This window comes from Lytechinus pictus, chromosome 2 (genome assembly GCF_037042905.1).
Source record: "Lytechinus pictus isolate F3 Inbred chromosome 2, Lp3.0, whole genome shotgun sequence".
Classification (NCBI taxonomy): domain Eukaryota; kingdom Metazoa; phylum Echinodermata; class Echinoidea; order Temnopleuroida; family Toxopneustidae; genus Lytechinus; species Lytechinus pictus.
Window position 1 is genome coordinate 59,247,627 of NC_087246.1, and position 14,154 is coordinate 59,261,780.

A 14,154-nucleotide genomic window follows, 5' to 3' on the forward strand; every position below is an offset into this window, starting at 1 on the left:
TACATTTGATTTAAAATTATTTTTTAGTGTTTATGTTTAGAAATTGTCATGCTCTATATTGCCCAAACTTACCCCCTCCCAAAAGCCAACAAGGCATGTGTCATGTTGTAAATCGCAGTCAAGTGGAGGTTATATATCTATATAGTAATAAAAATATTCTAATCCCATTCATATTGAAAGGGCAGTCACAGGCTAAATATTAATCATCACAAAATTAATCTCATCTATATAGATATAAACAGAATGAAAATAATATTTTATTTTTGCCATTAAAAACTCAAATTAGTTAGTAATTTGTTTTTTTTTTTTTTAAGTCACAATCATCAAAACACAGAAAAATCAATTTATTACATCCAATCGTACATAGTTTTTAGTGATGACAGACTTGTAATTTCATGGAAAATTTTACATTTAAGGATGAGATGATTGCCTCATGCATAAGAAGAAGAAAATTAGACATAAGTCTAGTTTGTTTGTTTATAATGGGCTCAAATGAAAAAAAAAAAAAAAACATCCATACCATTTTCAATTACTCTCTTGAATACTAATCAAATTTCAGTTTATTGCTTCTATACTAGCAAAGTATATCTTATCTACAAATTAGTGCTCCACACCACATGTAATGGCCAGGCTCTTCAAAGCAATGATCTTAAAATACTACATGGTGTAAAGATCTCGCTCATCAAATTTCATGGTCTTAAAACCACATGGTGTCAGAACCCAGCTGGTCTAAGCAACTGTGTTAAAAGTGTTAAAGTGTTAAAATCCAGCTCATATAAACTATAGTCCTAAAACCGCAATAAGACCCAGCTTATATAAAGCCATGGATGTTAAAATCCAGCACATGTACACCGTAGCCTTAAAATCACTTGGGTGTTAAAACTTGGCTCAACAAATTTGTAGTCCTGACACCACCTGGTGCCAAGACCCAGCTCATTCAAACCAGTCCTAAAATCCCAAGGTGCTATAAGACCAAGCTCATTAACACCATAGTCCCAAAACCACATGGTGTTAAGTCCCAGCTCATTTCAACAACAGCTTCAAATATGTATTTCCTTTAAAACTTTTGGGGGTTAATGCCAGATGAGCAACAAACACCCCTCCAATTTTAGACTCGCCCAACAGATAAAATAGGTTCCATACCATACAAACACATGAACCTTTATCCTAAGCAGTTTACAATACTGCCACTTCATTGCACTGTACATACAAAATATATCGTCACACAAAACCTGCCTCCTCCTAAGACCCTCTTTCACAAAATAAATACCATTTCTTCTTCTAAATATTATCATACATACGCTCCTCCATACCATTCCCCCATCCAACCAATGCCTATTGCTCTCATTTTTACACTATTATACATTTTTCAGCGTTCACCTACTCTTGCCACCAAAATCTCTTGCACATCCATCTTACTGGCCAGTGCTACGTGATGATTATCATTGTCAACATGATCGATTGTCACAGGAAATGCATTGACAGAAGTAATATTCACTGTTTATAACTAAAGAGGCATATGATAATCAGGGGTTTGTACACATGTAAAAAAAAAAAAAAAAAAAAAAAAAAAAAAACAGGATTGTTCCCTCCATTGATTGTGAACATTTATATTTTGTTATGCGGTCAATATGCAATATATCAACCCTGCTTTCTTTCTAAGCATGGTTTTGTTACAGTGGCGGCAATGTGTTATTCACAAGAAACACCATTAGATCATCTTCCCTTCCCCTCATTCCACACTCCCTCTCATATGATTATCTACAGCAAGCTATATTGTCTACAATTTGCTCTTGCAAGGAGTGATGATAAATAAATAGAAGAGTACATACATGTACAAGAGCGACACTGCACTGTTAGGCAAGACTTTCAGACTCTTAGGGGGTTTTGCAAGAAAATATCTGTAATCAAATTCCTGTTGTAGTTTCGCAATTGATATCAGCTATAGCGAATCATTTAATACTCCATGTTGGAGAAGCAGATCAGCACATATATAATTGATTTGATTTTTGATTTTTTTTTTTTTGATTTTTGGGAGCCTAAGCAGACTTGTAACTGATTCCAAGTTTCTTGCAATGCCCCATTAATTTTCGATGAGTTAAAAAGTGAATATAACATAAAAGTGATTGGGTTTAATTGATTATTACTAATATTGTCAAAGCACCATTTAATATCAAATCATATCACCATAAATGGGTGGCAAAATTGTGAGAAAATTATAAAATGGTTAGTAAGGAGATAAAATAATGAGTCTTAAAAACAAATATTTCAGTACAGGATATAACATAACTACGAAAAATGCACCAGCGTTTCAAAATTAATTTTGCATAACTTTGGCGAAGGGAGGCTGACCAAAAATTAAACGCACCATTAGAATACCCTGAATTTAAAAAGAAATTAGTTTATGATCAGAGATGTTTGAGAGTGAATATTCTAGGAATACATGCAGTCCTTTCAAAGAATAAAGCATAAAAAAAGATGAAGACATAAAATGAGACGAGAGGGTAATAAAGCACATCCCTAAAGTGAATATTCTTTGGTTTTAGTAAATTATTGTGATTTGTTTAAGGCGAAGCAAAAAGGGGGATATTTTTAATGGTTGTTTTCTCACCAGATTACAAAAAATACAATATTTCTATTTTAATAGAATAATTTTGACCGTACTCCAAATTAACATCTATATGTATTTATATTGAACCATTTTGCCATAAGATGATTCAGACATGCCAAACATACACTACCACCACAATGCAACATACGCAAAGTAGGGCACAACATACGTGTGAATATGAACTGACATTTGGTGAACACGACTTCTCAACAATTTTCTCCGACAGCCTGTGCGTTCATACCAATACTGTGAGTACAATGTGAATTCATACCATATTACACTAAACTAAGTTGAGATGTGTGAAACACGGGCTAAACATGATTATAAATCCGATTTAAACATTTTCAAAACAACATCAAGAATGCACAATGTCTGTTGTGGTCCATTGGATACAAAGTGGCTCTTTTTGCTTCTTGTGGCTTTATTATATTGTCCGTCTATTTACAATGCGGCTAGCACTCAAGGGGACGTTAACCTCGGTGCCGAGCGGTCATGCACTGCAGTGGTTTTCCTCAGCTTGACTCCCCGTCTGATCTCAGCCATAGCCCCAACCCCCGTCTCTTCCTCCTCCTCCGATTCACTCTCTACCGGAGCTGGATGCTGCTGCTGGTGGGATGGCGGAGTCAACATGGACATTGGAGGAGGGGGGAGAGGGCTGCCCTCTGCGGGTGGAGTAGGGGGGTTGAAAGATGGGGGTTGGGGTACACATTTACCGTCTGGTGTGGTGTAACCATACCCTTGTGGGGGAGGGTACTGCTGCAACTGTTGCGGAGTCTTGGGTTGCGGGGGCAGAGTCTGATAGTGATTTTGTTGAGCCTGTGGTTGGTATGATTGCTGCGGCTGTTGTTCGTACTGGTACTGCATATATTGTTGCTGTGGCTGGGACTGTAATTGTTGTTGCTGCTGCTGATTTTGTTGTTGTTGATATGGTGGCTGTGGCTGTTGTTGTAGCTGGAGTTGCTGATGTTGCTGCTGAAGTTGCTGTTGTTGCTTCTGCTGTTGGAGTTGTAGATGATATTGCAGTTCTTGCTGTTGTTGTTGCTGCTGAGCATACGACTGGTGTTGAAAAGATGAAGGGGGATGTGCAATACTATGCCTGGACCCAGGTGTGGACAAGCCATATTGTGATTGTCCATCTTGACCATTGCTACCTACAGTAAAGACAGGTTGTTTGTTGCCAAGATCACTGGGTGGAGTCCTTGGTGAATTACGTCTCTCTGCCAGCTTGGCATCCAAACTTTCTTTCAACGCGACCCTACTCATAGCTTGGGCCATGTTATCATCAATCCCTATCCGCAGGCTCTGGCTACGCGCAACCTTGGCTGGGGTGTCTTTAACTGGCATTGTTGGAGGTGGCACCTTAAACTTGCCAGACTCATCAAACTGTGGGGCGCTGTTGGATTCTGTAAGGCTGAACGAGAGCGAGTTACCAGACGGCGTCCTGCGGATTGGTGGCGGCGGTTTCCTGCGGCGTACAGTGCCGTGGATGGACATATCATTGTTGGTGAAAGCACCAATTGAGGAGTGACGGCGGTGCATCTGGGTGTGAGAGGTTGACGCCGATGAAGAGGAGGAGGATGATGATGACGAGGATGAAGAAGACGATGACGATGATGAAGCTGTTGATACAGCCTGAAAGATTGAGGATGGATTGAAATGGCGCGGGAGAGTTGCAGATTTACTTATGTCTGGATAATTGACGTTGCTGTCGCAGACTGAGTAGGGATCGTATTCTGTAGAAAATATCAAACAAATAATGCAGAGTGTGAACATAACACATCACATAAAATCAGTTGCAAACTGAAGGAATATTTAAAGTCTACATTATGAGATAACAAGATATTTTATCTTGCCCTGTTGACATAATAACCCTATTATTTATTGTATGTCAAAATGGCAAGATTTGTTATCTTGTCAAGTCGACTTAATGCCTTATGAATAATAAGGCATTGATTCAACTTGACAATATAACTTATCTTGCCATTTTGACATACGATAAATACATTGACATGGCGAGATACGTTATATTACTAAGACGACTTATCAAAAAGTTAAATGTTGTCAAAATGAGAAACGTAGTAGATAACGATAATGTAACTCACCATGACTCGCCATGTCAGTTTATTACTTTTCATAAATCGTCTTGGCAGGATAACATATCTCACAATGACAGCATACAACATTTTTAAGTCAACTAGGCAAGAAATTGTTTGTCGCCATCACTTTAAGGTTGATGAACATATAGACTTCTGTCCAAACTCTATAGTTCAAACTTGTTTATAAAACAGTCATATACATTTCTGTAAAGAAAGACTTGGTAATAGACGGGGAACAATAAAATAGGTTTTAGGAAGTTTTCCTTCATGAAATCCTCAGTAGGCTACACATCTTTTACCCTGATGTAATATATAAATGCAACTATACACCTTCGATATCTTGTTTAAATATCATATTTTCGCCTGGCTAGCAGAAGGGCAGTAGGATTTACCTGAACATCAATTCCCATTCCTGTTGGTCAAGCACAGTGTACATTTCACATAGTGCATGCTCGAGCTAATGCCCTTATGCCAGCCACACAAGAAAATGAAAATCATTGCTCACACGTAGCCTACTGCCCTTCTGCCAGATAGCCGATGATATCATGAATGTAAAGGAAACATTATTGGAATGAAAGAGATCAGGTCATCAAACAGACATATTTATTTCATGGCAAAAATCACAATCAGATGGTCATGTTTTTTTATGTTTTGCACATATTCTTTAAAAAAATGGGTAAGGGAGAGGGGGCTGGGCTTCAGCCCCCCCCCCCCTTGCATATGAAATCAAGTAGTAAAACAAGCACACAGGCTAAAAAAAATTACATTGCAATTTGGATTTTCCCAAATAAAAGACTGGTGACATACCTGAAGAGTTGACAGTGTCGCTGGATGTATTTGGAGAGCTGGCCTGAGTGCCGTATCCACTTGACCCCGCTGATCTTTGACTCATGGGGGTCATGTTAGGAGCCACATCCAGCTTAGAGGGCTTGCCCCGGACTGGTCCCGGTGTGGCATAGATTGGGTCCGCATCCACCTTCCTCTCTGCTGCACCTCTTGCAAGAACTGCCTCGAGGTCGAGGGGAGCTGAACCCTGAACATGACAAACGTACAAGTTCACAGTTACATTTTCCACCATTTCATGGATTAATAATACTTGCACATGAGTTGTGCTTTATTGTGCCAAAGCTCCTTCACATTAATTCTGACAGCTTGGTTGACATCAGTGAACTCAACACCATGCATTAATTAAAGTGTTTCTCTTTCAAAGTGATAACAAACATAAATAAGAATACCAGTTTTCCTGGATTTCACTTGTACGATTAATCTTTATCCTTCACTATGTATGGCCTTTCACCTTTCATTAAATATTTCTTTAATTTTCAAATTTTCACTTGCAGTGGGTGGTATCAAGGAAAAGATTCCAACCAACAAGGAAAAATTGTCGAACAACAAGGAAAAGTTGGCCCCTTATGAAAATAAACTTTGGTAGCGCATAATATGAAAGGCACAAATTGATAAGCTGTGTGAAATCAATATAAAATATAGGGAGGGAATGACCTGTCTGAAATCAGGAGCATGAGTCGGCTTTACTTGACCATTCAACTGATTTTAGTTCAGGTATTCAGTTAAAATTATGTTTTCCGGATAATGTCAGAGGTTACAAGAAAACCCATTCTCTAGTCATGTTCAGAGTTTTGCTGAATGTTTTCAAACTTTACGGGCAAGTCAGGCTTTTTGTGTATGTACAGTAGCAATACAGAAGCTACATTACAGATACATGCATGTATTTTGAAAAAAAATGTATTGTGTGCTGTAACTTGAACAGGGGTCTGTTTCACAAAGTGTATATGAATAAAACTCAAATAATTAATAGGCAAAAAATGTGCTCTTGTGATTGGTTGAAGTGTAACTCGTTCTGCTACAACCCCTAGTGCACACAAAAAATTTGGGATGGAGTGCAAATATGAAAGCATCGATCTGATTCGTTACTGGTAAGCGTTACCAACAAATTCCACATGCAAAAATGTACGTGATTGGCTACCTGAACTAGGTGAGTACAAATATTTGCATTAAAGAAAGCAGGGGGTGTTTAAAAGACTTCAAAGTGACTTACAGTCATGCTTAAGTGCTACACCACATGATATTTAATCCTAAATTTTATCAATCAATATGCAGGCATCCCCTAGTAGTGGTCGATATTTTATTTCAATGTTAGTACATTATCACTAGCAAAATATCGCAGAGTCTGAAAATTCATAATGAACTGCAATTCTGTAAGAGCAGGGAAGGGGGAAATGAAAGTAAGGCTTTCATCGGCGCGTTTCTGTGAAAAGTGGGCACTTCTGTACCAATTTACGAAGTTCTGAGTTGGTTTAGCATTTCTGGTCAATAAGTGGTGACTAACTTTCCATAATCAACAATATTTTGGTTATATCGTGTTACCGCAATATATCAACATTATCATAAAACCATTGTCAATATTCAATTTTTTTTTTCAAATATCGCCCAGCACTAGCATCCTGAGGTGACTCTACCAATGTGGTGATGCATTTCATACCACACACTACTGGGATTTAAGTGCAACTTAAAGTTACATTTGAATATTTGTGAACCCCCCCCCCCCCCCCCCCCCCCCCCGATGGTGTTTACACTTACTTGAGAAGCTCTCCTTGTAGCAGAGTGATTGGTTGGTTGGTCAGTTCCGTTAGTTGAAGACAAGGGTTGAGGCACAACTGAAAGGAAAAACAACAAAAAGAAAAATCATTTATTCTGTGAGCACGACCTTTGTGTTGGCTCGGTTGATAGAGGGTCCACCTCACAACCGGAGGGTCGGGAGTTTAGGCCCCGGCCACTTCAGACCAAAAGAACTTGAAAGAGTTGCTGCTACCCTGTTTGGCATTCAACAATTTAAGGGATAGAGCAATGTCAATCTGACGCTGCTCAGTGGCTGCCAGGCCAAAGATCTACTGGGCAGAATTAAAGAGGATTTCTATTTCTGATGTTCTATATAGAACATTAAATTATATATTTTCATTTTCATATTCCACAAACATATCACAGTACAATTATGGCTGTGCTTTTTTCTTTTCAAAATAGGCATAAATATTGCATTTTAAATTCATTTTGTCATGATAAAATAGTACATTTTTGCCTAGTGAAAATGATGATGTAATTCATGTCAGTCTTGAATTATGTCATCCATTGATTAACATCAAAATCTGATTAGCATATAAACTGCAAACTGGTATACTTAACAAATTGTTCTATGTAGTTATGATTATATTCTGCTTTTACATAGCATTTATAACTATAATGTAGTAATCTAATCTAGGCAAAGGCTGCAGCTATTGCCTTTGCTTTTACGAGTCTGACACTGAAAAGTGAAACTTATTGCTTTTATGTGGAGCCTATATTCTCCCATCTTGTTTTAGCCCTTTTTTATCTACAAATGTCAAATGGCAGTTTTTGTACAAAAACAAAAAAACCTACACATCATAGTCCATAAAATGAAAGCAATAACTAAAGCAAGACGTGAGGGTATAAGTGGTGATTGCTATTCATCCTCTGTCGTCTTGCCAAACCAGATGCATCATTTATGTTTAGGATAACAGCATAGCTATAGCTGCAGCCTCCCCCTATAAATGAGAGGCTCAGGTTGTGATGACAGTTGGTACTTGTAATTATCATTTATCATCTATTCTTCCAACAATTGATGAACCAAAATTCTTACTCTGGTTGGGCTGTGTCATATTGAAATCCGGCAGGACTTGTTTTCCTGGCTTGCCATTCTTGAGGGGAGTCTGTTTGGCGCCCTCGCCTGTCGGGGGCTTCATGAAGGACACCATGGGCGTGGGTACCGGCTTTGGCTGCTTCTTGGGACCTGGCACAGAAGGCGTGGTGGATGTGATGGCCGTGGGGACTTTGTTCTCTAACCAGGGCGGGGTAGGGGCCATTTGGGAGGATGGTGGGGCGGGGTAGGCAGGGGATGGGGATGAGGAAGGGGTGCTTCCCTCACTTGATGACTGGTCGCTGGATGATAATCTACCATGCTGTTTGGAAAGAAGAAGGAAAAAAAATTGTTAATACACCAACATTGAAAACTTCAACAACTTCAAGTAAGCCATACATGCTCTTGGTGTCCCATATTCTAAAACATCGTTAAGTGAAATAATGGTCTAAATCTGTAGGTAAACTAAATAGGACACCAATCTTGCACCAAAGACATTCAATTTATTACCATCTCTATCACTAGGGCTTGACCTGAATCTATTAAAAACTGTTTGGTTTCAGAACAGAATAGAATGCAGAGCAGAACCATCTTGTTCAAGAAGTATCTAATATGACTTTATGCACTAATCTCATAAACAGTACTTTTTCAAGTCAATGACATATAAAATTTACATTCACTGGTGGACCTCACCAGAAGGCCGTTTGATAAAGTTATCCGTAAGATACAAATGACTTTACACTTGACTGGTGATCCATTCTTGTAGATGACTTCGCACCTAAGAACATGTTCCGATTGTATGTGAAGCTGTATATAACTTATACACCAACAGCTTATGATACACCAACATGACACTTTACCTGGGCATACTCATTAGCCATCTGCAGCATGAGACTGTAAGCCATGGTCTCATCCACTGGATCCCCATCCTCCTCCACCCTCAGGGGAGGGAGCTGCTGAGGTGCCTGGCTCCCACCGCTGCTGGTCGACGACGATGGAGGCGATCCCGGCCTGGTGAAGAGTGTGTCCTGGGAGGTGAAACCGGAATCCTGGGATGAGACGCTGGAGAGTCGGCAGGCAGGGTTGCTGGGCTGTGAGAGGCTGCGATGCCGGTGGTAGCTGTGGAGAGAGGAGCCGTTGGGTCCTCCGGTGCTGGGATGAGAGTGGTTGGAGTGGGCCGAAGCCATGGAGCCACTGGAGCGAGAGTCAGAGCTGTTCAGGCTACTCAGGCTGCACATGCTGGACTTGCGGGAGCCATTTGACGGGGTTGGAGAACTTGGTGGAGTCTACACAGCATGAAACAACATGTATTATCACAGTTATGGTAACTTTGTCAAACTACTACATGTATGGTAACATGGCCGGGAAGCAATTAAAAATCAAGGTTTTCATGGTAGTTCACCACATTGGCCGAGAAGTAATACTGTGTGAGGTTTTTTTTAATCAATGACAATAAAAAGCAGAACCTAAAACTTGGTGCTAAGGATTATATGAATTTATTTATTAAGTGCTGAACAAAAGACACATGCATATCACAAAACTTAAATATGGAAATAATGGAATTTAAAATCATATGAATTCGCCATTGTTTAGAGCTGAACAAAAGACTGTATGACCAGCAAAGTCCAGTAAATGCAATGCTACCATGAGGGGAAAGAGAATGGGGAGGATTTGAGAGAAGAATACAGGACTTACGTATGACCACTGGACATCTTGACCCTTCAGATCTAAGATGACCTGTTCACTGGCTGGTGGTAGAATGTGAGGGTCTTTACTCTGGGTGCTCAGATCCTCCATGACAGTCTGAAGATGCACAACCTCAGAGAGCAAGGAGATCTCATCCTCCTAAAAAAATGAAGACAATATTCACTGAGATGATGTTTGAAGTTAGTGCATCCTTTATCCTCGGCACAACCCTCTTACTTTCCTTATACGTCAAGTCTTCTCTCCGGTTCTACAACTCCACTCCTTGACTCAAGACAACCTTCTCTCATCTATCCCAACACTCAAGCCTCTCAACTCAGTCCTTTTACGAACTACACTCATTTCAGAAAAGAATACTATATACCTTCCATCTAGTTCCAACTTTCCACTTTCTTGCCTCTCTATCTCACCCATTCCTCTGTCCACTTTTCTTAGTCTTTCTATGAGTCACCACATGGCATACCATAAACCTTTAAACGTAAATATTCAGTCTGTCAGGCAGTCAGCAGTCCAAGTTTAGTGTTGTCACTGTTGAGCGGGAGTGGTCAGATTCATCTCACACTCCCATCAACCCCCCTTACCCTCTCCCTCAACTTTGCCTGTATCAGTGCATCCTCCATCCTTGACCCAACCCTCCTATTTTTATCTCGTCCAGGGAAGGAATTAAGTGATTGGAAAACTCAAGAAATCATTCAGAACATGCCATTTTGTACACCAAAGAGGTATTTCCCCGTGGCTAAAAATATATGAAAAAGTAGAAAGTGATGAATATTTCCCCTTGGACAGTGTAGGATTAATAGAGAAATTTTACATAATGCAAGACTTGATTGATTTCTTTTCCACATTAAGGTAAATATTACCATGGATCATGTATATTATAGTTTGCTTTTTGAAACAATAATAAATTACACAATGCCAAGTAGACTGTTATATTCACTACAGAAGCAAGAATACTTTGGTAGTAGTGAAAGATTTTAGAAATACACAGTTACATGGGCTCAAAAATCTTGTTTTGATTTTAAATTGAAAATTTTGTCACTTCCTTTTTTCACCCTCAGACATGAGTTTCATTTAAATTGTGAAATATCATCAGAGCCCCTATTCATCAGTTACTATCATGGTAGTGTATTGGTAACAATGCTCAACGGTCAAGATTCCAAGGAAGTTAGTAACCTTTAGATTGCAAAGTTACAATTTAATAAAAAAAGAACTAATGTAATGGGTCCTGGGGGGTGTTCCACAAAGATTTAAGTATGACTTAGAGTCGCACTTAAATACCAAGTTGCGTACGGTATGAAAGGCTTGACCGCATCGGTCAGATCGTGTCATGAGGACGCGCACTACTGCGTGTCTATCAATAAGATCGCGCGATCCATATCATGTACGCGTAGGCATTTAAGTGCGACTTAAGTCATACTTAAATCTTTGTGAAACACCCCCCTGGTATAGAATGTTCAATATGTGGCCAACTTATTCTAAAATCCAGTGAATTTGAAGCTAACCAATCAATTTTTTTTTATTTTAGAAAAGTAATATACTTACAACAACTGGTCTGAGGTATCCGACCAAAGAGCAGAATCTACTCCTCTCCTCGATGAGGGCGTTACGGCAAGCACTCCTCTCTGCTTCCTCCAGCAAGACGAACATATCATTGACATCCTGCATGGCGCTGTCTAGTTGGTATTGCACATGGGGTTTTCCTGCAGAAAAGGAAAGAAAAATAAAAACAAACGATAGGATATTAAAGGCATTTATGAAACAACCTTGGCAAAAGAAGAACAATTTGCTTTTGATGGAAGGATGTATACTGAACCTCCTCCTAGTGTATGAGTGTATCATGTTCTGTAATCGTTAAAAGTAATAGAAATGTTCATAGTTGTGCTTTGAATTCTCGGGCAAAAAGCGCTACATAAATCCAGTTATTATTATCATTGACTATCTACAAAGGCCATACACTGCCTGAGAGCAAAGACTACGCCTGCCGTAAGATTTCTTTATGGTATAATGGTACCCTTATCACAGCATCAGCCAATCAGAGGCAAGGAATTCTTGTAGCTTATATCAGTAGTAAGTAAAAAAAAAGTCTTACTATTAAATATTCCTTGTATTGCTCCTGAGAACACCATCTTTTGTCACTTGAACTTCTTTTATCTGTTTTATGCAGTATTGTACAACGCCTACTTAGCTTGTTGTATGTCTGCAAATGGGAGGCTGAATGTCAAACATTTGTACCGTTGAACACACGACGTACCATAAAAAATGTACCGTTGCACGGCTTTAGGAGGTGATGTCACGATACAATTTAATTCATTGCGCTCAGTAAAAATGAAGGTGCAGTACACGTATAGCCTGCCTGCTTGGCTAAATGCGCAATGCTGCCCAAGGTCATGTGCACTTGTGGGATTTTGCTTTTCGTTTTCAATATTTTTGCTCCCTGTTCATAGATTACTGCAGGGAAAAACTCTTGTTTTGTTCATATTTTCGCTAGATTTGCGAGGCGTTGTACAACACAAATAGCGAATATTCTTATTCGTGCAATGGTGCAATATTTCGCATTCTGTGAAAGAAAGAGACGCTCTATTCAACTCGGCTGACGCCTCGTTGGATAGAGCATCTTTCTTTCACCTCATGCGATATCTCGCACTCATGCCTATTCACTATTTGTATACCATCAGCAGTGCTACTATACTACATTCAAACCCAGGGCCTTATATGTGTCAATAAATCTCAATGCCATGATGTGAAGATGTCTTGGTGTGAAAAAGGTTAACTTAATTATCACCATCCCATTCTCTTCCTCTCACTCTCTTATGACAACATTTTACTTTCTTTATTTGATTATAAGGAATCTACACCAAGGATGGATCCTTGTGAAGATGAATAGAGCAACAATAAAAGGAGAATGAAACAGGACATGGAAATGATAGAGGAAATTAATAATTCAATACCAAGTAAGAGGAAAGGGGACTAAAGGAGAGTTGAAATATACCCAGGGCTCTGGCTGTAACATAAAGATGTGCATTTAATTTGGTGGATTCACAATACAGTGCGCCATCTATTGGTTGCAGCGGACAGACTGAAATTCGCTATGCCTCATAGGAAAAAGTTGACATTTGTTGCATGCTAGGGCATGCATGCGATTATGCTGCGCTGGCCGACGCGGCTTGACCGGCTTGCATAAGCTGTTTATTAGGGTCTAGGAGGTGGGAGAGAAATTGAGACCGTTTTCAGTGAATTCTTCTTCTGCTTTTGCCAAATACATTCATGTTTTCATTTTTGAAGCATCATAGTCACATTACAGTCTAGCACTGTGCGTGATGTCGACCCCGAAGGTAGAAATTTGGCCTGTTCGCTGCAACTGTCTGATCGATGGCGCACCATATTGTGAATCCACCGAACTGTAAATTTCAAACAATGAGTTTTCATTTGTAAAGTATAGGGTTTACTGAAAAGCATACAAAGATGTTAACTGACCATTGTTATCTAGAATTGATTGCAACATCGTCCTATCTGCAAAATCATTCAACGACAATATATTCTGTAAATAACATATTTCATACTCATTTTCTTTCTTCAAAAATCAGTAAGTAGTATCTTTCATGATACAAAACAATAACAAAACGCTGGCCTGTGTGTATTCACTGGTAGGGTGATAGCTCCATAAATAATCACAAGTTTCAATCTTCTATGATTAATGAAGGCAAGAATCCATCGTCATTAATAGAAACCGAGGTCTCAATCCAGATGCACTTTTATAATCCCTCTCCTTCATCCTTATACATTTGATGGTCTAACTACTGTCATATTGTACAGTGACCTTCCATTAGTACATCTATATTCTCGGATGGTCAGTTTTCGAGATGACACAGCATTGAACGGTTGCCAATTTGATGTGCACAGAGGAACAGATCATTTAGCGAACAAACACCTATTGTTGAATGATAATATATTCGAAAGAGTATTCTTGGGAAAGACTTTTTTCAACTTTAAAGACACAAGACTTTTTAGATATTATTATCTGTCCCACAAAACTTGTCATATTCAATTTCTCTTTTTTAGTCATAACAAAAACT

General features: G+C 39.2%; 1 protein-coding gene across 1 annotated transcript; it reads right to left on the reverse strand.

The window, feature by feature from the left end:
- Positions 1 to 2,026: 2,026 nt before the first annotated feature.
- Positions 2,027 to 11,778, reverse strand: LOC129253886 (protein MTSS 1-like). The gene is made up of 7 exons (XM_054892319.2): positions 11,624 to 11,778; positions 10,073 to 10,222; positions 9,238 to 9,663; positions 8,381 to 8,699; positions 7,306 to 7,382; positions 5,515 to 5,740; positions 2,027 to 4,344 (listed from the first exon to the last, which is right to left on the reverse strand). Exons 1-7 carry the CDS (start codon positions 11,744 to 11,746, stop codon positions 3,071 to 3,073), a joined length of 2,595 nt encoding a protein of 864 aa, XP_054748294.2. The 5' UTR covers positions 11,747 to 11,778; the 3' UTR covers positions 2,027 to 3,070.
- Between the last annotated feature and the right edge of the window lie 2,376 nt (positions 11,779 to 14,154).

What these genes read in the sequence shown, in the direction of transcription:
- LOC129253886 (XM_054892319.2), bottom strand. Translation starts at nt 11,746, where the DNA reads ATGCAGGATGTCAATGATATGTTCGTCTTGCTGGAGGAAGCAGAGAGG. An exon ending in AAGATGTCCAGTGGTCATAC is followed by an intron (nt 9,664 to 10,072) that starts GTAAGTCCTGTA and finishes CATGCTGTGTAG; the next exon opens with ACTCCACCAAGTTCTCCAAC. An exon ending in CTACAAGGAGAGCTTCTCAA is followed by an intron (nt 5,741 to 7,305) that starts GTAAGTGTAAAC and finishes TGTCATGTTCAG; the next exon opens with GGTTCAGCTCCCCTCGACCT.